Source organism: Sebastes umbrosus, chromosome 21 (genome assembly GCF_015220745.1).
Source record: "Sebastes umbrosus isolate fSebUmb1 chromosome 21, fSebUmb1.pri, whole genome shotgun sequence".
Taxonomy (NCBI): Eukaryota; Metazoa; Chordata; class Actinopteri; order Perciformes; family Sebastidae; genus Sebastes; species Sebastes umbrosus.
Window position 1 is genome coordinate 4,251,900 of NC_051289.1, and position 25,291 is coordinate 4,277,190.

The following is a 25,291-nucleotide window of genomic DNA, read 5'->3' on the forward strand; positions in this document are numbered from 1 at the left end:
CTTCTTAATGTTTTAGTGTCATTTATTATCACGCTGCAGCATCTCTTCTGTTCTCTGTGTCGGGGCTGAGCTCCTCCAACTACGCTCATAACTCTTAAGTAAGTGCAATAAAACCTTTGCGAGTAAAAAGCCAACACTGTATCTTATCAATACAACAAGCATAAATAAGCATGTAGAAAAGCAATATTTAAATTGGCTCTGTCTGCAGTCTCTCTTCCACCGCGGCCCTGTTTTACACAACCACAGCGCGCTACCTCGGCTATAGCAAATTGTTGCAAACAACCTAAAACAAAAGCTGTCTCTATGTAGTCTAACTGTGTAGCTTAGTTTGCCGCGTATCTTAAAATCTGGCATATTCTTGTAAACTTAGCTGCTGGCTGAGCCAAAGCAGCCACTCCTCTATTTACCAGCGGTACCTGCAGGCAGTGACTCACATCAGCAAACAGAGGAGAGTTTATTGAGTTTATATAGTGACTCTGCTGTTGTAAACATGACTGCTGCTGCTCTAAAAATATTTAGTTATATTTTAAATATAAACTAAGTACCAAACTGATCAGAAGTATCAATAAGAGTAGTGGGATTGATCTATTCTTGCCTCTTCTCATTGTTTATTTGTGTGAGAAGATCTAGAATAAAGATAATTTTTCAGTGTGGACAAACTTTTCGAAATTATGCCAGAAACAACATTCAGTAAAGACATGTCAACTTTAAATTTTGATTAAAACAAACAGCTTCAAGAGGTCCTATAAATACCTATGTTACTTTTGCCTATGTGCCATTCTCAAAAGCCCTTTTATCCCTACTCGCCCTATTCCTCAACAGAGGAAATCCCAGGCTGTGAACCTCGGTTGTGAGGATCACAGCTGCGAAAGATCAGGATATCTTTAAGTCTGAGGCAGCTCAGGGTAGCCTGCTGCAATCTGCCAAGCTGATATCCTCCACAGAGGCGTGCAAAGGCGAGGCTGGGCCAGGCTCAGGTTTAATTGGTTCCTTACGCTCACTCTTTATGCAGGTTCCTTAACTTGCAAAGCTCAGGGTTCATCAGCATGTCAGACAGTGGGGGTTCAGAGAGGGCGAGATTTGAGGATGTGTTTGACAAGTTACACGAGGGAACAAACCCAGCGCCGTGTTGGTTAAGCATTGGTTCGGAGAGTTTACATAAGGTCATGTCATCTCGGCTAGCAACTCCTTGACGAAACAGTAGTCTGTCCTTGTGTTTGCCAGCGTCTGTTTGTCATCAGAGCCCTGTAACTACTGGCCACACAACCATGCCAGGTGGCTGTCGCTGAGTAATGGTGCATACAATATTTATGGATGTCTGGAAGAAACATATTTTACATTTAGACTTTTTAAAAAATGGTTGGTTTCCTCCGGATGCTCTGGTTTCCTCCCACAGTCTGAAGTGAGCTGAATTGGAGACAGCCCATAGGTGTGAATTGAAGTGTGAATGGTTGCATGTTTTAGTGTGATTAAGCTAAAACAGAGTTATTATATTTATGTACACATTTTCATCTCTACTTGTAAGAAACTTTATGGACATTGTTTTTGTGTTAGCACTTACCATGATATGTACTAGGGCTGGGTGTCATTTAAAAAATCACAATATCAGTACCAATACTAGTATCTTTAAAGTGATACTGATAACAGTACTTCATTTGATACCCATCATGTGAATGGAAGCTGTGTGTGTGTCCCACTGGCTTGTTAATCGGCGCCGCACTGCAGAGCGCTCATACAGCGGTTAGCGCTGATAATGCCGTCCCCCGACACACGGTTGCGGGACCGTGTTGTCCCAGAACCTTAACAGCCACCCTCCGGTTGCCCCCCACGTTAACTGTTAGCTCTGTCAGCACTTGTTGCCGTTTGTTAGCATTGTAAACACCGTTAGCTGCTTGCTGTCGGCTCAGAAATCTCCGTGTTCGAAGCCGTGTGCAGGCAGGCAATTCTATCTGTATGGGTTGTAGCTGCTGTGGTAGAGGGCCAATCGAATCGAATCGAAGAACGCTCGCCGTGGTTGCCTAGATCTGGGCACAAAAAGAATCGATTGCAGGTATTGTTTGACTGGAGAAGTTTTGATACAACTTGGTACCTCGGTACCTTAAAGGTACCGATACCCAGCTCTATACGGACATGTCATTAAAAAGTTTAATTCAAATGTTTCTCTATTTCAAAACTCCCTTCAACATAGATTTACAGTAGCTTTTGCTTGCACTCATTGGTTAAGGCTGGAAGTGTGCTCCAAATTAAATAGATTTTTACTTTGTTCTCAGCTGTCAAACTGTTATTAAGAGCTGAGGCAATTGCAAGAACGTTATTGCAACTCAACTGTGTGTTCAGATTTTGTTAAATTTAAAGTTGAGAGTAGCTGCGATGTGGGGACGGAGAACCACAGCCTCTGCAGTTTTAGACCAAGGGGTTGTTAAATGTAGGAGGACACAAAACTGGTGGCTTATTGCAGGTGGTTGTGTATTTGTGGGCAGCGAACAAGACTATGCAATAGTTTCAACAAGCTTGGCTGGACTGTCTGCACACATTGCAACAATCAAAGCCAAATACAGCACTTTTTTTGGGTCCAAAATCTGTGATTTGCGTGTGTGAACATGCCAATTTCAGTCGTGTTTAATGTAACACGCCAGCTTAACGTCAGTGACAAATTACTAGTGATTTGTGAATAGAAGGCAGTTTGTTTGTGGCATGTTTACATCCCAAACCCATTTAGAGCCACTAACAACCAGGCAGCGGGTGATGGATGTGGCCTGAAACCTCTCGGGTGAACACTTTCACTTTAGTCCCAAGGTTCTCATGGCGAACTTAACAATGGTCTGGCTGACGCAATAAGCTGTTTTTCTTTGTGCATTGGTCGTAGAGAAAGTGTTCAACGCACGGCTCGTTGATAAAGCTTACCAGGGGCAGATGGTTCAGCTCTGGACACATGCTGTGTCCTTTCATGCCAGCTCACAGCTCTGATATGGTTCTCCTGTTACTCCACGCAGAGCTCCTCATGGCTCTGGATTATACTTTAAGGCCCTAACCACTTAAAAAACTCCCACGCAAGTGTGGAAGTGTCTAAAACGGAAAAACGTTTTTTGGGTAATGAAAATTAGCCATGCACAGACGTGGTTTCGTCGCCCGGTCACATTTGCCAGCCACAATTGGTATGTCCTTGAACACTGACCCATATCTCGAAATCCACCCAAGAAACTGTGGCTGTGAAAAAAAAGTGTGTAATGTGTAAAATGAGTAGGAGCCCTGTTAAAGTACTTGTTAGAGCAAGATGGGCCTCAGTCAGTTTGACTGTATTGGCCATCTGTTGCATCAACCGCTGAGAGAAAGGCCTGCAAAGATTGTGCAGTACAGAGTGAGCATACATTTGTAATAAGCTGCAGTGTACATGATGCAGATGTTATTAAAATAAGTCTGTTTGTATTGGAGTCATTCAATAATAAGGGTGTATGTGAAGACCCATCGCTAATATGTTATTCAGACATATTTTCGACAGTATGTGATTAATGTTTGTGTGGGATTCTTCTTAGCAGCACATTTTTTTGGTGACTCTCAGACTAAATAATGTAAAAACATTCTGTGCTTGCGGAGTTCAAGAGTCAAACTATGTGGCTCATTTGCCAACATCCTTGCTTGTGCTGCCAAGTTAGTTAGAGTAGCAGTTTTGCTGCTGGAAAAAGAAAACTTGCAGGTATTTTCATCTACGATCCCAAAGGCTCAGAATGTGCATTTGTAAAATTTTTGGACAGATTTCTTTTCCGACTAACTTTGTGACTGGCTCTAGCTGGGAGTTTGCAGAAAATATGAAAACAATGAGTCACTGTTGTTGTTGTAGTAGTGTTACCTGTGCGGGGCCTCGCAATGACGTCTTTGCCTGAGAGAGTACACGCTTTGAAGTACAGCAACACTGACTGAATCTCGTATTGGATTGACACACCAATGCACTCGCTGATACTCCTTGTATTTCAGAGAGACCCTGCTCAGCACCCCAAATCCTACACAATCCTTCTACTAGTGACTCATTTCTCTTGAGATACAGCATTGAGAACTGTGATGGTATAAATACTATGACAAATAGTATGTTCTGCCTGGTTAGACAAGCCTCGACAAATGATTAGAGATAAGGTTGAAAAATAAGAGCCAGGAATTGCCAGAAAAAAATAGAAGATAATCTGTAAAAGGAATTGAAAAGGATTTAGGATGATTCGTGACTGCGGAGGCCCTATCCTGTTTAGAAAATGCTTTGTTTTTGGATAATGGCCAGCAGCTAATACCCATTACATGCTTTAGGATTAATACCAGTGTAAACAACAAAACCAAAAAAGGAAATTCTTGTATTTTTTTCATTTATATATTTTTAAACATTGTACAACTATCTCCCCATAACTCCTGCAACATATGGGGTTAATAATCTATCCTGCAAGTTTAATGAGAGTTTGAGATTGTAATCTCTCCTAATGTGAGATGTCATTTGTGATTGTGCTGAGGCTCGAGTGGAATGACCTCAAGATCCTCTGCTGCAAACCGCATTAATTAACCCACAAGCCTGTGCTGTTAAATCCAGTACTTTAATATTGGTAATCTGGAATATCTGGTTGTTTTGTGGTTGTTAATCCTCCCTGAAAGAGACGTTTGTTGTTTCCACATATCTTGAGGTCTTTGAAATTGGCCATGCCATTTTTTCCTGGCTAAAATTTAGCCCAACTTTGGAGCGTTATTTAGCCTCCTTCCCGACATGTTGAAAGAGAGAGATGTGTTCACCAACTAAATCAATCTTGCTCATTTTTATTCCCATTACACACCAGTATACGTTATTTTGTCGATGCATATCCATGTCATGAAGCGATATTTATGTAAAACTGTTTTTGGTCTACTGGTTGATAAATCTGATATTTACTTTGCCCTGCTAGTGTGAGCATGTCTCTGGGAGAAAAAGAACTAGGGCTGCAACTAACGATTATTTTCTTGATTAATCAATTAGTTTGATCTATAAAATGTTGAAAAGTGTTGATAAATGTTTCCCAAAGCCCAAGATGACGTCGTCAAATGTTTTGTTTTGTCCACAACTCAAAGATATTCATTTTACTGTCAAAGAGGACTAAAGAAACCAGAAAATATTCACATTTAAGAAGTTGGAATCAGAGAATTTAGACTTTTTTTTCCCCTTAAAAAATTACTCAAACTCATTAATCAATTATCAAAATAGTTGGCGATTAATTTAATAGGTGAAAACTAATCAATTAATCATTGCAGCTCTAAAAAGAACAGTGTACAACTAAAAAAAAAAGTCTAAGTGGCAGAGAGTCTATTGTAAACAGCTGTTTTCTTTCTCTCTTCCAGGAGCATCATCTCCAGCGGGCCATCTCGGCGCAGCAGGTATATGGCGAGAAGCGGGACAACATGGTTATCCCCGTCCCCGAGGCAGAGCGCAACATCACGCACTACGAGTCCCTCTACCCCGGGGAGTTCAAGATGCCAAAGCAGCTTATTCACATACAGCGTGAGTAGCAGCCCGCTTGCAACAGGATTATCCTCTTAGCTGTGTTAGTGGTCTGTGAGCACGTGGTGATGTTGTCGGATGCTCCGCGTGTGTCTGATGGTTTCAGAGGGCTTTACGCTGCTGATTGACAGATTTGCGTATTTAAGTTTGGGTTTTGTGGAGCAGTTAGTCATTATGAGTTCAGTCAAACTGGCTGCTACATACGCAGACTTCATTTATGTCAGATCACATGCTGGAAAATGAATAGATTTGTCATGTGTGGACACTAAAAAATCACTACCATATGTGATTGAACACAGCAGGGTCGCAGATTTCATGTGCGAAAGGGACATTTTTATATGTCTTGACATGCGTCTTGTGTTACATTGTGAATGTTTTTGTCCCCGGAGGGTCTGACAGCAGATGTGTGATTTCAGAAAAATGTTTGGAAGTGTTGAAGCAGGATGATAGAAATTAGGGGTCAGTAGGTTATTGCTGGAGATTGAAAGGAGAATTGCACTGAAAGCATGCTCCATTCAAAATTTAATTTGGTATATTCGCACTGGTGAAATGATAGGTTTGCAACCAGAAAGAAGTGCTGTATCTGCTGCCTAACACGTCCCTCTGTGCTGCGGTTGCAGCGTGGTTTTGTTTTCTGGTTCCTACAATGATTATAGAAGTTCCCTCATCTGGAGAGAATGGCATTAAACAGCTGTATACTGCAGCCATTAGATGCACTGTGTTTGAATTAGCAATATGTAAATCAGAGGGAAAGCTGTAGCAGACGTTTTCATTGTAAAACAACATATTTTTCAGCTCAGTTTTTCTGTTATCTAACAGTTTAAATACGGGGCATGCTGCATACCTTTCCAAGTGCTTCAGGTTTTGACAGGTTAATGTGTTGATTAGGCTCTGCTAGTGACACTGCAGTAAACATATGTTGTTGTTTTTTTCTATCCAGTGGTCACAGTAGCTGATGGATTACAACAAACAGCCACTTTCCACATTTTACCAGACCATTATGTTATTGTCTGGAGAATCTCCAGGCCATGACTGGAGATTCTGGCCAGACTAACTGGTTGGGCAAAAAAAACGTAGCCACAGGCAATATTTATGAGCAAGTAGCTGGTAATGTTCCCAGTCTGGATGCTGGTGTTTGTCCTGAAGCACTGCTTCATTGAGTTGGTGAAGACACATAATCAAACACAAACACAGCGCTTTCTCATGATAAATAGTGTGTTTATTTTTTTTTTAACAAAGTTTGGCAGCAGTTGTTTGAAGACAAAGGCATCTGTTTGTCATACCCCATGGCTTGTGTTTATTGACTTACTGTTGCTAAATACAAATGACTCTGAATTATGCAGTCTCCTAAAAATGACGTTCCCAGAATATGAATCTACATTGTGAATTGCGTTTCGAGGGAAACGTATTTTGTCGTAGATTATGTTTGTGACGTATCACAAATCTGTTTGTAATGATGGTCCGCGTAGGGAGGAGGTCGGGGGTGGTGGATGGATCAAGCAAACACATGACTTTCACCCAGGACACTGAAAGTCAACTTTAACTCATTTTAACCATGATGTTTTACTAAACCTAACCACGTAGTTTTGTTACATTTTTGTTTTGTTTTGGTTCAATTTACAACCGCGTGTTTAAAACTGCGACCGTAATCTGGGAGGAAATACCATCGAAATGTAATGAGAATGCAGTTTAGTTGTATGGGAATGTCATTTGAAGGAGACATGGTTGCATTATGGAATCATAACATGGCATTATTTCACTTTACTGGATCACATTTGCTCTTGAAACACTCATTTTGATTTACGTTCCCCTAGTCCATCTGACAATCTAATCCAACACATGCTCCAGATTCTCAGGAAAATTAATAAATTGTCTTTGCAAGTTTAAAAGTGTTGCTTTTCCCACTGAGTAATAAAATGTGCTTAATATTCTTCAATCTGTCATGATTATTTAATAAGTCATCAAGTTCTTGCACAGTGCAGCCTGCTCAGACAGTGTTTACAGAAGCGATGTCGTGTCTAGTTCAGGCGCTCCTGTTCCTGGCAATGCCTTTGAGTTAATGTGTCTGTGTTCCGTCTCTTCAGTAACCGACTCTTCTCCATCTCACAGCTTTCAGTTTGGATACAGAGCAGCCAGACTACGACCTAGATTCAGAGGATGAGACCTTTGTGAATAAGCTGAAGAAGAAAATGGAAATCACAGCCCTGCAGTTTGAGGAAATGATAGACCGACTGGAGAAAGGCAGTGGACAGCAGGTATTTGTCAGTCTGTGTGGGGGGGATAATACGGGTTTGCATGGTATTTGCACAAACACATCTCTGGCTTTACTTTAACACAGAATAAATAAGCCCACTGAGTCAGATTGTGCTTTAGTGAATAAAGCACTGGTTCTTACCCTGTAAGTAAGTCATTTGAGAGGTGTAGTCCTTTTGTTTCTTTAATAGTTACAAAAAGCTTCTGCATTTTCTACTCCAAGCTACTGCATGGCGTTCTTGTCATCTCTGACTAATAAGTAGGCTACTTAAATTCTTGCAACTGTCAAACTTAGTGGTATGAGTTTATGACGTGTGCCTGAAGGCAACACGACTCCACCACACTGCTCAACCCCAAAAAGCAATGTTTTGTAGTGTTTACAGCTGTCTGAAATGACTGCAGCTTGTTTAAAACACCCGGTTTCTCTCTTGTGTAGTTTATGATGTCTTTATTATACATGCAACACACGGATGTGCTTGTTAAATTTATTGTCACAGTTCTGTGGCTCTGACCTTTTGCACCGACTCGGGTCTCTCCGCAGCTCGTCAGTCTCCAGGAGGCCAAGCTGCTGCTGAAGGAGGACGACGAGCTGATCAAGGAAGTGTTCGACTACTGGAGCCGCAAGAGGAAAACCTGCAAGGGTGGCTCCCTCATCCCCAACGTGAAGCAGGAGAAGAGGGATGGCTCTAGCACCAGCGACCCCTATGTGGCCTTCCGTCGACGGACGGAGAAGATGCAGACCAGGAAGGTAGGAAATCTGTGGCCAGGAGAAAGAGGCAAATGGAAGAAGTTGTGCTGTTGGATATGTTGCATGCATATTATGGCTTCTCGGTAGCCTGGTATTTGAAAATTGTCCTTTTATCTTAAAGAGCAATGGTGTTGTTTTAACCCATTGTGGGACAATTAGCCGCCAAAGAGCAGTGCCTCTGATCTCTGATCTTTGTGGGAGGGAAGTTATTCATAGTTATATAATAAACCCTAAAATCAAAGTTTTAAAAACAGTTGAAAAAGTTTCAGTATAAACGGGAACACTTTTTGGCTTTGTGTCTGAATTACCGCTGTGCCATTTTCAGAACCGAAAGAATGACGAGGCATCGTACGAGAAGATGCTGAAGCTGCGCAGGGACCTGAGCCGAGCTGTCACCATCCTGGAGATGATCAAGAGGAGGGAAAAGAGCAAGAGGGAACTGCTGCACCTCACGCTGGAGATTGTGGAAAAGAGGTAAAAAAGACCAGCGAGGCAAAATTGGCCCGGAGAGAGTTTTGGAAGTGGTTGTTAGGGTTGTCTGCACTGCATCAACTACCTTGTTAGGCAAGTAGCTGCTATTAGGAGGCCTTTTTTTCACAGAGATTTATGATGCAGTATGATAAATGCATGCTTCGCTTGTCCGATTAGATGACAGATGTTCATGAACAGATAAATTCTTTTGGACAATATCGTGTCATGCAGCTGCGCTCTCGTTCTCTGCAGCGGCGCTTTGGGAACGCTTTCTGATAAGGTTTTAACACTAATTGTTTATCTCCTGAAAGCTGAGAAGGTGACGGCGTCAGACCTTTTACTACACGCGGCGTTTTGGGTGGCTTATGTGGTTAACCTTCATGTTTGATTAGGCTTTTGTTTACTCGCCAAGTAGAGGCCATTAGGACACAAGATTGATGGTGTCAAGAGTCGACCACGTATTTTCTGTAAAGTCAGGCTTCGCTGCTCGTGTTAATTGGGGGCACAGTTATGTACACTGTTTTGCATGCATTATCAATTTAAAGTTCACCCTGTTTTATTCAGTAGTGTCATAAGCAAATTAGCTTATTGACTTCTCTGTGGCTGCTAGAATCTTTTTCCCAGTCTGTTAGGAAGTACACTAGACTACATGTTTGTGTTATTTTGTGGGGTTTTTTTTCTTTTCCAAGCTCCACTTTGAATCGTTCTTTTGTTTCCCCAGCGGAGTCTTTGTGATCCATCTAAACATGACATGCGAACGGAATGAATTTGCTCTGAAAGCAGCTGTCAGTGTGAGCTTAAATTGGACCCTTCTCCTTGAAGTGCTTTTGATTTGTAGTGACATTTCAATTTCCTCTGGTTATCCCGGCCTGGTTTCTGCCTGCGCATCACTGCCAGGGTTCACCCCCAGATTGGGACCGCTCTATTCTCAATAGATAGCTTCTTCTCCGGCCCACTTCATGATATTACGCCGCCGTAGAGTGACCCAGGTGTACTGCAAAGTGTGTGTAGTCTGACAGTAGTGTGGATGGGCTTTTTCTATGCACTGAAGTTTGAGGTTCCTTTGTCTGTTGGCCGCGGCTGTATGGTGTTGACGATTATGCATTAATTAGTAATCATGTTGCTGAATATTGCAGTATGAATTAGGCTACAATACTATATGAACATCTCTAATACTGTTGCCCCTTTACCCCTTTTCTGTCTGTCCTCCAGGAACACAATGACAGACTTTGGCAGTGAGGTGATGGCAGAGGCCCTTGCACAGCGAGCTCTGGTGAAGCCCGTCTACACCATCCCCATCATTCCCCAGTCCAGCAGTAACCAGTACAGACACCAGGACCACATGGACATGAAGGACTACAAGAAAGTAAGGCCATCAGCATTCACAACGCAACACTGGCTTCCTTCTAATAATGTCAGGAGCAGAATGGGAACCCTTTCCGGCTCTTGATGAGATGATATTGACTTCACATTTCTCCTTCACTTCGAATCAATTCACACATCAATGATGGCTGAAGTGAGGAGATGTACAATGCAGTTTACTGTACTTCACATTGAACTCAAAGGAGATCTTGACATTTTCATTGTTGAAAAGGTACATTAATTTAAAATGGGAACTCTCTATGAATTAATTATAATTAATTGCCACACTGGGAGTACGTAACTGATTTTTGATACTGTAAACTCCACCATTTACGATGCAGATTTGAGAGAAGAAAAAAAAATTCTAATGCCCATTTATTTTCCAAAAGATAACAAGAATTAGAGGAATTGGTTTTACCAGACTCTTTGGTAGCCCTCAGCCAAAAGACTTGACAGACTAGACAAAACACCCACCTAACACCCACTAACATCTGGGATTTATCTTTAGTGGGAGAGGTTACATTCGTCATTCATTCCTGGGACAAATGACTCTGCAGTAGTCACGGGTATTTATCGGCTCCAGCTCCGATCGGCAGCGACAGAAACGTGACACCCGGGTGGACACGCTAATTTGTTTCGCCCCAAATGAATATATCATAAATAAATTCAATATGGATTTGGACAGTTATTATAATTTAGTAACATACAATTAATATGCTGTCCTCAAAGCCACCAGACTCCAGTCAGAAAAACAGGAATTTTACGTCGCCGATTGCCGTAAAACACACTTCATTCAAGCTTGACATAGAGAAACAAAATAAAACTCATCTTTGTTAGTGTTCCAACAATCACCAAAGATTAGTCATTTTGGTGGGAAAGGGGTATATGGTTCACTCTGTTCATCAAAGTTGTGTCATTGAGGCGGTAGGGAACAAACTATAAGTGCTGACTCCTTCAAACTCCAAAACATTTAATGTAAAGCTAAGTTGCCATATGCTCCGACAATGTAGCACTTCATTACACAGCAGTATCGTGAACTCTGTGTCACCTCTTCTCATTATAACTTCATTAGCGCCAGTGACCAACAACCCTCCCCCCCGCCCCGCAGGGAGACAACTATTTCCCCCTTTTTTCCGCTCCCTTTTCCTCTACCAGCTGGTTGACTTTTCCCTTTTGTTTACAGACGCTCATTTTTGGTTTAATGTGCCCCCCCTCCTCCCTCATCACTCTAACCCTCACTCCTTCCGTTGATTTGACACAGCAGTTCTACGCCACGGAGTCCCTGCCTCTCTGTTTGCTTTGTCCCCTACGTCTAAGGACTGAATAGGATCTGACTAATCCTAGTAGAGTTGGAGTCTGTTCAGACAGGGAGGGGTCGTCCCACAGGGGAAGTTGGGGTGAACGGTGGCACGGGGTGGATTGAGGAGGGGAGGGGCAGCCATCTGGCTCGGCAGCAGCATCTGGCGCACGCTGCCATCTGCATATCAATGCCTCTTTTACTCACGGTTGTTTTTCTACACGCACTCCTCGCCTGTGCATAGACCACCAACACTAGGCTGCCACCAAACAGCAGCACTGCTTTGCATCTTGAAATGCCTTTTTGATCCCGCAGACTGTAGTATAAACATTAAGCACGGTTTCCCTTTCCCTCATCACAGCCGGAGAAGACGGAGGCAGTACGACCCAAAAGGAAATACGAAAAGAAACCCAAGATCCCTCCTCTGTCAGCGCCTCAACATTCAGGGCCCTCGGTGTTCAATCCCAAGGACCTCAACCAGTACGATTTCCCCAGCTCAGACGAAGAACCCTTCTCACAGGTAACAGGATTTAATATCCGACGAGTGCGAGTTGATTTTGTTGCGGTGTGGTTTCAGTATGGAAACTAATATTAAAAATGAGAACCGAGAATGATCACCCAGCCAATATTGACTGTCCTTAAGCAAATAAAGATCATGCTTGGCTAGGTGTGGTTTCAAATCCTAAGCTCTTCATTCACTTTCGTTGTTTTTATTGTACAGATCCATTCAGGTTCCTCCGAGGCAGAAGAGGAGAATGACCCAGATGGCTGCTATGCGTTCAGGAGGAAGGCCGGCTGTCAGTACTACGCTGTGAGTGCCCTCCTGTGACTCCCGTGCTTCTATTTATAGTGCCAACAGCAGGCCGGCCAGTCTGGCTGGCCTGGCCGTTAGTCTTCCACACTCTGCTGGACAACACAATGCAATAACAAAAGACTCGCCCTTTTTCTTATCCAATATATTTCTTTGCTCTCAGATTTAATATGTGACGTCTCCTCTCTCCCCTGTTTTCTCTTCCTGCATCTCCTCTTCACCTTCCCTCAGTCTCGTCCAGACCAGAGTGGCAACTGGCCCTGGGTAAGCCCGTCAGAGGGTGGGCTCGGCGACCCACGCTTCCGCTACTGTCTGACCTCGCTGAACATGCCACGGCGCTGCATAGGTTTGGCGCGACGCCGCGTGGGCAGAGGGGGCAGGTGAGTTCGGTCTGACTGTTTGGTTTCCTCACACTTGTTGAGGTTTGATCAGTGATGCTGCAGGTACACACTGAAAATGGAAGTGGATTGTTTCCAAGTCCTGCTAAATCAAAAATTCTGATATATGCATGACTTCATATTTTTTTTTTTTAAGCTTCTGGCATTTGCGATGTAAAGCATATGTGTGATATGATCAGCACGTTGCCCTCTTTATGCATTCATCATATTCATGAAAACCTACAAATTCAGTTAAGGAAACAAAGTCAGAGAAAATGTTGAAATTTGAAATGAAATGTGTGTAGGAATGCTGCCAGTACCAATACTGAGTAGGGGAAACTCAGCCAAGTGTTGGCTGGAGCTGCTGAGGTTGTTTACCATACCAGCTCTTTGGCAGGTTACCAGCGATCATTTGGCGGGCACATTCTATTATGAATATCAAGCTGGCTGGGAAAAATGATGAACATGACAGTCCCATTTTGGGGATTCACCCGCCACTGTGGCCTCTGGACAAATCAGAAAAACTTAGCTTCTGCAAAATGTCCTGCAGCTTTGTCTCGTATCTGCTCGGTAATTACACAGACGATTGAATAAAGCACACTGACTGGAGGAGTTTAGCCAGCAGCTTCCACCATGCCAGGTGTTGTCGAGGAGACCAACTGGGTTAGGCGGTATCTGTTTCACAGACGCACATCAGATTAGCAATGTTCTGTTTCTGTCTAGCAATCAAGCTTATCGCCTTCCCCGAGGGAGACCAAAGGACCAGTCCATCTCTGAATTAAAATCTTCAATATGATGCGTTCTCATGATAGCAATACTTGATGTTAGAAAACATGGAGTTTGATCTGATTGTTTCGGCAGACCAGAAGTGTGCCTGTGAAATGTTGGTACGACATCTAAACATGTCAGCGCACAGTTTAGATGTAGTTAACAACATGTTCTTTGCTCCTATAGCCTCGGGTTAGGGCTGCACGATTATGGCCAAAATGATAATCACAATTATTTTGATCAATATTGAGGTCACGATTATTCATTGATTTAAGGGACAAAATATTTGTATTGCACTTCCACATTTAAATAAACACAGCACTACTTTCACTTCCATGTTGTGCTACATTGCTGCTAATGTACAAATCTTTGCATCAAAATAACACCGCATGACGGCTTCCCAAAAGTGAAGCTAAAACATCTGGATTGCCCTGGTGGCTGGCTGTTAGTTAAGGAGTTTTCTATGTGCTTAGCGCACATTTTAAACATCAATATCACAGTCGATCATGTTCATTTAGTTTCGGGGAAGCCAAAATGGTGATCGCAATTAATATTCGATTAATTGTGCAGCCCTTCCTAAGGCCGAACCAAAAAATATTTGCCTCCTCTTAGTCGATTAGTCGACTAATCGGTCGTTTTGGTCTTAGTGGACTAAGATTATGTTTTTTTCATGCTGAATGACTTATTTCTAAGAGACTTATGGTCACATCTCTGGTAAACACCAGATTTAAAGTGGTGCTTTTGTGTGATTCTTTGTGGAGAAACTCAGTTTTACAGATCAACTAATCGATTAGTCGACAAAATCAAGTGTTAGTCGACTGAGTATTTCTTTGGTTGAGGACAGCCTCTCTCTTTTTCTGGATTTTAAGCATTGCAGCATTGCGTCTGTAAACCTTGACTCCTGTTCCATTACATAAGTGTTCTGCTCTGTACTCATGGCAGAACTGCATGTTTTTGTCCTGTGTTTTTGTGCAATACCCAGCTATAGTTGGTGCTGGCCCATTGCACATTGTAATTAAATGAATGGAATGCGAGGGATAGCCGCTCTTGTGCAATACCTCAGTCACAACCAAAGGATGTTGTAACATACTGATAATGACTACAGCGTGTTTTTCATTTTATCTGACCTCAAATGACTCAATTGGTTTGTAACGGCTCACTGATGGGGATTTATTCTAATGAGTTTTGTTTTTTGTTTCAGGATCTTGTTGGACAGAGCGCACACAGATCTAGACAGCATCTGTCAGAGCCTGGACTCTGACCCGGAGCCCGAACCGCTCGCCACACCACTTCCAAGTTCTCCGCTCCGCAACTCCAACGCCAGTACCTCAGAAACCAATACCTCGGACCCCACCAGCTCCTCCCACCGCCCCTCCTCCTCATCGCCCCCGTCGTCGTCATCGCCAACACCTATGGACCTCAGCCGGATTCTTTTGAACATTAAATCTTGCCGCTGGAGGCACTTCAGACCACGGACGCTATCCCATCACCCCTTGGGTGGAGGAGACTTGTCTCGCAGAGGATTTAGGGATTTTAGCCGGACAGTGTCAGGACTAACCCGGACCCTGTCTGGAGGAGCCAGCTCCCAGAACCGCACCGGCCCGCCCCCCACCCCTGTCAATGGTGAGTCAGTTGTTTCCATCGTGCTGCTCAGTGTCTTCTTTTGCATCTTTGCATTGTATGTCTTAAAATTGTACAGCTAAATATTTTCATTGGTCTTGAACACGGAGTGGAACAGTTACATTTGTTGCTTTATTGCACTAGGAGCGAATTTAATATAGTTTTGATAAGCTGTCATTCTACAACGTTAGTGATTGTGTCAGTAACTTCTGGGAGTAAATTTAGCAAAGCTTGATCGCCATATGTGCGCTCTGTGCTGTAATTAGAGAAGTTGAATTTAGTCTGAGCATCAGTAAGAAATGCACTTTGTCTTGAGTTCATTTTGCAACTGCTGTTATCAGATGTCAACATCCATCTCTTTGAACCTAGGTACTTTGTTTTGGTGTGTGGTCCAACATGTCTTAAGCCGTTTTGTGTGACTCTGTCTCATTTATTTATAATTGGAAAGTTTTAGATTGGTGTTATTTATCTTTATTGTTTGTTTTAGACCGCTCTTAGTTTGTCTTTTAGGTTGTCCTAGAGTGTGATCTTGTATTATTTTTACATTCTGATCTTGGTTTTTGTGTAATTTGTCGTACGCTGGTGGTCTGTTACTCATTGTTATTGCTCCCCATATTGGCCAAGAAGTGTCCTGACCAATAACAGTGAAGTTTGTCTGGTCAAAATAGAAGGCGGGGTTGAATGATATGCATACAATCTTCTATCACTGTATGTTTATACCCATGTGAAACTAGATAAGGGTGTCTCTTGGCTTATCACATTGATGTAACAGCCCTGTTAATCAAATACTGCAATGGCACAGTCCTGCTCACTGATGAGCAACAATGTCACCAGTAGCCTGGTGAAACCGAAGATATTAAAGATGCTTTGTTTTCTTGCAAACCAACAACAGGGTTTACACCAGAAAGGTTGTTTGGCTTGGCGGCCAAGTGTTGTTGTTTCTTTCAATTGAATCAGCAGGTGGGAAGCAAGACACAGGAACTTGGCTTGAGTCTTGAGGAGCATTTAGTCACCGACAAATAGCCTAAACTGTACACACACTGCTACGTTCACAGCTGTAACGTTACTGCTAACGTCATACTCACCGTCACACACGCTCTCTCTCACATATGCCAATGTTACGCACACAACCTACGCACTCAGTTGTTCCTTTAAGGAGTTAGCTACTTGATTAACACATTTCAGTTTAATAATACATCTTAAAAATGCATATAAAAACAATCCCAGATGTTTAAGCCTGGGGCAAAAGGAACTTATGCTCACATGCAGCTATTCTTACCAAAACGCATCGTGTGTATCCTTGAGATCTAACACATGTTATTAATGTATTTCTTTCCCCAGAAGACATTTGCATAGATCGATATTTTAAATCATGCATGTTAATATCCATGCTTGCCAGCTTGCAGTCCTCTTCTTCCTTGCCTTTGGTGGCACATTGCTACGCTTCTCTGCAAAGCAAAAGCTTTTATAAAAAGGTCACCGAGTATGGCGATATGAAAGTTATAGACACATTCCAGTTTAAATGTTTTTTCATTAATGAATAATAATGTTCACAATATAATAGGCCATCCTTCCTGCACATAACGAGGCGGTTGCTAACATGGAACGAACACAAGCTAGTCTTATATTGATCTCATGATTTGTCTATTTATTTACTTTATTTGTATGTTGCCATTTATTGTGCAACCACTGAGAAACCGTCCAGCATCAGTAGGATGACTTTGATAACTGCTTGTACTAGGTTTGTTTGTTTTTGTGCAATGGAGGTGTGTTGCATGGCGTGGCGAGGATGTTGCTCCACTTTCTCCGGTCCATGAGTTTCGGTTGCCAGTTGCTCTGGAGAGAGGTTTCACACCTGTGGCTACTAATGGCCGTAATCTCTCTTGTGTCAAGAACCACATCAGATAGTTATGGAAAGGTGGTGCTGCGGAGGCAGTTGTTAGTGTATTGCTGCTGCGTTCCTGCTTGTTTGCAGATTCTGGGAAACATTGTGGAACCTCCTCTTAACGTAGCGCTGCACGTCGTTTAGCAGGTGGATTGTTTTCTGGAGATGGGCATGGCTAAATCCACTACTTTTATTGAAGTTAACCTGAAACGTTTCCATTTTGTAACGGGTTTTAGCAACTAACTTTGTGTCTGTAACCTCTTCCGGAAGTGATCCCTCTGTGACCCTGTCGCTAAGCAACCATGACAACACATCAGTCTAACGTCTTTTCTTAGATGCGGAGTGATACTGAAAGTGCAAAGGAATAAAACGTCATAGCAGTGATATGTGGTTATTATATCACGGCTATGAACCAATCAGATTGTTTAGAGCTCAGCCAGATGAGGTGGCAGGAAAGGCTGCTTGCTTTGACCATTAGAGGATCCTCTCTGTAGGACTTCCGCTCTTCATCCCTCTCTGTACAGAAAAAAGTACGAGAATTGCCTTTTGTGGTGTGCACGGGGAGGGACGTAATTGAAAAATTCTCCATGCATAAAACGATGTGAGGTGCTGTTGTTTTATTGATTTTATGCACGTGAATAATCAATTCTTAGAATAAAAAGTTAAAAGGCAGCTCCGTGTTGTTTAGCTGAGGCTTGCTGCTGAGGCACCTCAAAGGTAGATTGCTCTGCTGCAGCCTGGGCTCCCATGCTGCTGGTAAATCACACACACTTTCTGCTTTCAACTCTCTCTCCATATTATAATACATTAATTCCTGCTCCACTGGCTTGGGGGAGTCAATTAGAAGTGGTCTGGTATAAATAGATTCATGAGATGTGTTGGACTCGGTCTGTAGAAAGGGTGAATATTTGAGCCACACTAGGCTGGCTCAGGATAGTAGTAGAATGTAAAGCAAATTACAAGGGATATGAATCCATCTGAAACCTCTGAAACCTCTGAAACATAGCCTCACCTGCCTCAAACTTCCTCACCTGTCGATACTCAGGTTTAATTTGCCTTGACGTCAATGTAGTCAGCAATTATGGAGTTGCTACACAAATCTTGGAAATGTTAAGAATTTGTTTCTCAGGTATGTTTTTGTTGCTGTAAACGTGTTTTACTCTGCGGTAACTTCTGTGTAAAGAATTTGTTAGCACTGTGATGGATTAGACATACTGCTAATTGACAAATCTTCACAACTAGTTATAAAGTAGTGGCGCCACTTTAAACGTTGTGTTTTTCTTGGAATTAAGTAATTCAGCATGAGGAGTTGGCAGCGCTGGTTGCCACCTTGAGGGTTATTTCAGTGATTAAAGTGGAATGAGGTGGAAAACATATGTTATTTGTTGTAAATTATACCCACATCATGGAGGTATGAGTGGGCGTTGCTCTGTTTTGGTGGTTTTTCCAGAGAAAGCCATTTATCTCAGGTCTAATCTCAGCCAGTTCTGATGCAGGAATTCAGTGTTTTTCTTCCTTTCCTCCCTTTTTTTGGAGCAGGTGTGTTCTAGCTGTTGGTGAAGACTCGTCTGTTGCATCGTGCTTTTTGTTCATGTTGTTAGCAATTGTGTATTTTAGCCTGTTGCTGAGCTGAATTCCATTTAGCTGCTTCAGTTTCAGGTTTCTGATGTTGTGCATGCTGGCTCACTGTCGTGGCTCCGTGGGACACTTGAATACAACGGAGCATCCTTAATGTTGTTAGTAACAGCTGTGCTTTTCCTCTTATGACAAGTCAAAATGCCTGCTGTGTAAAAAGCCTGCAAGATACCGGAGTAAACAGTACTTTTTCACATACAGTACCTTATATTGAGAGTTCTAAACATGTTGGTTTATTGAGGGTTAACACCCAGCCCTTGTTGTGATACCATTTTGAAATGTCATATCATGCAGATGTGCAGTTTTGTCAAGTTTGACCTCATTAGTTTATTGCTTGAGTCTAAGTGTTCTTGCTATTTCTGATACAGTGAAATACTGACTTCATATGGAATATGTGCTACTATTAGGGCTGCACAAATCACGATTATTGTTGATCGATATTGAGATCACAATTATTCATTGATTTTTATAGTTCTTTTACATGCAAATCAAATCAGATCTCTGCTTTCACTTTCACGTCGTGCTACATTCCTGCTAAAGTACAAATCGTTGCATCAAAATCCGACTGGTCCTTATTCACAGTGCATCTCCCACAAGCAAAATTAAAATTGTACTAAAACGTTTTACCCTAAATTGAATCAACAGAGCACAGCTTTCACGTTCACCTTGTGCTACATTCCTGTTAATGGTCCTTCTTCACCTGAATTCAGTGCATTTTTGCTTTTTGGTATTCAGTATATTACTCTTACATTATACTACATTACTCAACATTCAGGAAAGTTGGTGCGCACACAGCGGCGTGAAGCCAAAAGTGAAATCAAACCATCTTGATTGCCCACGTGTGGCTGACTGTTAGTTTAGGACGCATTTGATTTGATATGCAGCAGAGTTTTCTATGAGCGGAGCACGCATTTTAAACAACAGTATCTCAGTCGATCGTGTTCATTTAACTGTGGAAAGTGAAAGCAAAGCACGATTAATATTTGATTAATTGTGCAGCTCTAGCTACTATACTGTTTGCATTGTGTCAGGACTGTTTTGACCACACAGATAACACCACAGGTAGAATACCTCGTAGTGTGTACCTTGCGCTATTGTGCAAATTTGAAGAGAGAGAGCTGTACAATCAGGCCTCAGGTGTATAAACCGTTGTTTGTGACTTTTGTTGTTTGATAAGCCTTCAAACTGGACTTTCTAGCTTGTGTTTCATTTTCTTTTACCTTGAACCCCGGTAGCAACACGCCCACATCAACAAGACCCTTTTGCTCTTTCTGTCTGAAAGCCCACTGAGGCATCGCTTTTGTATACACACACACAGAAAATCACTTTATGTCGGTGACTGCTATTCCAGTTGACAAGCATCCTGGGAGCATGTTGATAAGGAATGCTGTTTGATAAGGCTAAATGACTGTAAAGTTTCTTTACATCATGGAATAGAGGTTGTACTGTCCGAAAAAGCTGCAATAGTTTGTTATATTTCAGAGATTTTTCCCTCCAAGTATATCTGTTGTCAGTGTGTGTCTTGATCTGGATAAGAGTCTGCTAGATGCCGAGTGAACCGACTGCACCACACAGTAAACGATGTCCAAATTGTGGTCTTGACCGGTGCATCTTCTCCTTCCTGTCCACAGTGTTCACGGCAGAGCAGTACCAGCAGCACCAGGAGCAGCTGGCCATCATGCAGAAACAGCAGCTGGAGCAGAGCCAACAGCAGCAACAAGCCAACATCCCTGCACCAACCACCACCACCACCACCACCACCACCACCAACACACAGGTCAGCGGGGACGGACACACCGCTGAGAGTCTCCACTACACCTGTGCTAATAGTCGAACTTTTTGAACACCAAAAAGCAGATCAATATCAGACATTATGGGTGTAAAAGTATTGTGAGAGGAAGACGTTTTTTATCTCACAGGTGTTGTGTGGACTTCTCACATGTGCTTTTATGACCAGCTTAGTTAAACAGAAGAGTTCTTTTCCCAATATGGAAATCATTTACAGTTGAAGGTCAGTTCACCCATCCTTAGGAAATGGGACACATCCTCATTCCCACGAGCGGTATTAATGCAACTGGCTCAGTTCCTGTCTGGCAGCAGATGTGCTGACTCGGTAGTTTCTGCAGTTTCATAAGTTTTAGCAAAGAGCGGTCAGGTTCTTTGGCACAGAAACACATGTTCTCTATCTGGTTTTCATCTAAAGGCTCTCGCGTCCAAGACGTTGGACCAGGCCAGCGCCCAGTTTGCTGCTTCGGCCCTCGTCACCACGGACCAGCTGCTGGCCTTCAAGTCCAAAGAGGAGCTGGTGCTGGCGAGTGGAGTCAACGGGGTCCTGGCGGGAGCAGGTGAGTGTCACTTATTCTACTAATTAAACCAAAAAGTTTTTACTCCTGTCTAAGTTTTCAGTGGAGAAAGGAAGAGCTACTTCAGCCTGTCATGTTTTGTACTATGGGGCCCCGCTCCACATGATTAATGGGATAAGAAAGGGAAATGTTTTGGTTACATGAACTTTTTTTTAATTATTCTTCCTTTTTCTTTTGAAATATTGGATACTTTTGCTTCTTGAGGCCTCTAAAAATCCTTTAAATTAAAACAATCCAAAAAGGAAAAATCACTCTTTGTGTCTTAATTGTTAAAGTCCACACATGGCTACATATTTGTAGTGTCAGTAGCCTTCCCCCCCTTTCCCTCATGATAAATGGGAATGGAGAGAAACATTCAAACACATTTTAATGAGATGCATTTATTACACCATTACCTTTTTCTTTTTTTTTTTTACTTTTTATTTATTGACTCAATTAATCCATAAATACCGTACTTTGTTCTCCAAGATACAAACTCATTTTATCATACAATATAAATGAATAAGACAAAGAAAATACCTTAAAAAAAATCATCATATCTAAATCCATAAGCAGCATTTTTATGTAAGGGGAAAAGAAAAGAAGAAAAATTAAATAAATAAATAAATACAAAATTTAAACAGAAAAATAAAATAAAAGCAAGGAGTAAAAGAGGGAATATATATGTGTGTGTATATATATATATATAACACCAGGTGTTATATGTATACAATAATAATGGTAAGTAAATAAGTGAGTAGAAAATAAATGAATAGAAAAAAAGGAAGTTCCTAATATAATAAAATGAGTACTAACAAATTTAAAGGTAGATGAAAGCTGATTGCGAGACAGTAATAGAGAGGAGGGGCTACAAAATATGTCGTCATAATAGTTCATAGATAACTTGATCAGTACATGGGCCATACTTGGAAAAGAAAACCTGGTTAATACATGGGCACCGTTACAAACGGTTGCATCAACACCTCACTGACGGCGTCAACAAAACTGAACATTATAAGCTTCACAGTGATGTGATTTATTGCTCGGCTGTTGTATCAGATTGCATTAGATTGTGTGAGGGCGCCTCATTAACTGGTATATTTACATTGAATGTGCCAAAATGCGTCTAGCCAGAGAAACATGTTCATGGGAACATTCAGATGGTGATCTTGTTTTCATTAAACTTGTTTTCATGTGCGTTTACGAGAGCGTCTCTCTGTTCACCAGGTGTTTTCAAAGGCTTGCATCTCTCCAGCACCACCGCGTCCCTTCACCAGACCAACCAGTCGACACACACTACCACCTCCATGGCCCCGACGTTCCTCCAGCCCTCCTCCAACTCGGCCACCCCTTCCTCGCCCGCCAACGCCGTCCCCACCTCCCTCGCCTCGGCCCCCGGCGCCCACGCAGCAGCAGCGCTGGGGATCCTGGGATGCAGCGCCGCCAACGCCACCCCCGCCACCACTCAGGTCCTCATCGGGAACAACATCTGTCTGAGCGTGCCGTCGGCCGCCAGCCTGGCCGGACGCCACATTCCCCGGACCCTCGGCAACGTGCCACCCTCTGCCTTAAAGCTGTCGGCCACCACCAACCTGCAGATGCCCAAAGTCTCTGGAGCATCGTCCATGGACATGGGCTCAAGGTGAGGCAGTAAGAAAATGACATTTGTTTTGAATGACTTCATACTGATGCAGAATAAACCGACGCTTAGCCACAGGCTGTAATTAGTTTACACTGGAACCAAAGCTGCACAGACTTGAAGCCTCCACACAGAAGTGGGCGATCAGACGATAAGTTCCTTATGGAATTGTTTCAAACAACGCATCCGTGTTCCAGACACGATTAATACAGACAAAAAACAAGAATATGCAGAAGATAACTTTATTGTAAGTTTGTCACTCTTGTTGTAGCAGTATCGGATTACCTTTTATGTAATGTTTGTTTCTGGATAAGCAACAGTTAAGCCTTCGCATCAACACACAATCCCTGGTTTAAAGTATTCAGTTGGACCTGGCACCCAAATATTGCCAACGCAGTGTCTGCCAGAGATAACTGAGAATCCACATAAAGCTGCCTGTAAGAAGAGCTGGAATAATGTTACATCAGAGCTCTTCAGAGAAAGAGAGATCTGTTGACTGAGATCTGGGACAGTTAAAGATACCGTCTTTTTGACAAAGTAACACAAGGAGATAAAACGTGAAAGAACATGAGCGCTAATCTCCGCGTTCCTCTTCCTCCCCACAGGGATAATCACGACGAAGACAAGCCAGCACTGAACAGTATAGCAGACAACACAGTGGCCATGGAGGTGACGTAGTAGCGGTGCAGTGAAGAGTCCACTCTTTAGGTGCTGTGCATCGTAGCATCGGGAATGCAAAAAGGGACAGCAGGACTCTGATGCAGACTGACAGAATGACGGGTGGCCGCGGGGCCGCTCGCTTGCAATTCTCATCTCTCATACTTTTTAAACCTTTTTTTTGTTTTTGTTTTTTTTGTTACTGTTAAAAGTAAAAAGATCGACATCTGTAAATTATGAATATGGCAAAAATTAGTATCTGTACAGTAACTACATATTTGTAATATCCCCCTTGTATATATTACTTGAATACAGAAACTGTCCATTTGTGATGTTTTGCACTTGGGAGTCAAACTTAAAGGAGAAAAAAAAGAAAGCCAAGTAACTTGTGGCGAGTGTGAGAGATGTTGGGAGTTGTATAGAGAAGAGTTTTATCACATCATGTGCATGGTGCGGAGCCTGCTGTTTTTATCTATTTATTGTGCTGTGTTTACAGTTTTTTTGTTTTTGTTTTTGGTTTGTTTTGTTTTTTTATTTGTACACTGTACCTTCGTTGGTTCCTGTGCTGTAGTAAATGTTAGGTAGCTACGGACTCCTGGGTATTTTTGTATATTGTGAACACAAAGCAGGTTCCCCCCCCACGTTTATTTTGGGTCCCTGTGCTTCTCTCTGTGGATCATGTGAAAAATCAATGGTGACATACATACAGACCGGGAGGCCAGGAGAGCCAGGAGGAGGAGGAGGATGAAGATGAGGCGGTGTGTTGGCGGGTGACTGCGGTTCACTTGAAGAGAGGTGCTCCTCTCTTCCTGGGAGCTTCCATTAACATTGTCCCAAACACAAGTAACAAAACAGGGATGAAGTCTCTTCCCAGAAGCCTCTGCTGCTTCTGATTAAAGCACTATTTTTTTGTGACGTTTTTGTTCATGGTTTTTTGATAAATATTAATGCTGCTTTTGTATTTTTTGTTTTTAAAAAGGGGTTGTTCTTCATTTTCATGCAAGCGGAGTCCCCTTTTGATATTTTGTTTTATCCCACAAACATTTTTGTAAAACAAAAAATTCAGTTATTTTTGTATTTTGTTTTTTCTCTTGTTCTTGTGGTAAACTTGATTGTAAGCTTTTCGTTAATTGAAAGACTTCATTCTTTTGTTAATTTGTTACTTGTTCATGCATAGGTGATAAGGGAGGTGAATGGGCAGTAATCGCTGTACGTGTTTCATCATTCCAGTTTTTAATAACAAAAAAATGCTAATGAGGGGGGCGGAGGGGTGTTGGGGGGAAAGACAGCAGTTTTCTCCTCCCTCTTCCCCCTGTTTTCTTTATTTTCCTTTTTTCTTTGAAAAAATAATCTCCAGACGGCTGCAAGGCCAAAAACCACAAGTATTGGGTGCCTTCCTTTGGGGAATTATATGTACTCTCTTCTGTGAAGAGTTAGGCACAAAGGCAGCATTACTTAGTAGTGCTTCTCGTCTTTGTCTGAATCTGAATGCCCAGTCCAATGGCAGGATATATCCTTGAGGTTTACTTGTCCCACCTGGAGGCTGAAAAGACTAAAAAAAAATGTGACAGAACTCTCACTAAAATAAGACAATAAAGCCCAGGGCATTAAATGTGAACCGTTTGGACTCTGTGTCATTTATATACTTGTGTGTGTGTTTGTGTCTTCACTACAGTACCTATCTCTGACACTTCTCTCTTCACCTCAATGCAAAAAGTTACACTGAGCAAAAAATATAAACGCAACACTTTTGTTTTTCCATTTTCCACAAGTTGAAATAAAAGATCTTTATCTACGCACACAAACAGCTTCTTCACATCTGTTTAAATCTGCATTAGTGAGCACTTCTGCTGATTAAACAGCATGACTGTTACTGATAATGTGCCTTGGGCTGGTCACAATAAAAAGGCCGCTCTAAAATGT

General features: G+C 42.3%; 1 protein-coding gene across 2 annotated transcripts in view; it reads left to right on the forward strand.

Moving 5' to 3' along the window:
* Positions 1-24,986, forward strand: part of epc1a (enhancer of polycomb homolog 1 (Drosophila) a) — a 38,740-nt gene extending 13,754 nt beyond the window's left edge. For both annotated transcript variants that reach the window (XM_037756756.1, XM_037756755.1), the window contains 13 exons: positions 5,344-5,503; positions 7,613-7,758; positions 8,298-8,504; positions 8,830-8,978; positions 10,188-10,341; positions 11,996-12,154; positions 12,356-12,445; positions 12,677-12,825; positions 14,792-15,213; positions 20,362-20,507; positions 20,934-21,075; positions 22,300-22,714; positions 23,317-24,986. In XM_037756756.1, coding sequence (XP_037612684.1) covers positions 5,404-5,503; positions 7,613-7,758; positions 8,298-8,504; positions 8,830-8,978; positions 10,188-10,341; positions 11,996-12,154; positions 12,356-12,445; positions 12,677-12,825; positions 14,792-15,213; positions 20,362-20,507; positions 20,934-21,075; positions 22,300-22,714; positions 23,317-23,389 — 2,352 coding nt within the window. In that variant the 5' untranslated portion in view covers positions 5,344-5,403 and the 3' untranslated portion in view covers positions 23,390-24,986. The remainder of the gene's footprint in view (positions 1-5,343; positions 5,504-7,612; positions 7,759-8,297; positions 8,505-8,829; positions 8,979-10,187; positions 10,342-11,995; positions 12,155-12,355; positions 12,446-12,676; positions 12,826-14,791; positions 15,214-20,361; positions 20,508-20,933; positions 21,076-22,299; positions 22,715-23,316) is intronic.
* Positions 24,987-25,291: the final 305 nt, after the last annotated feature.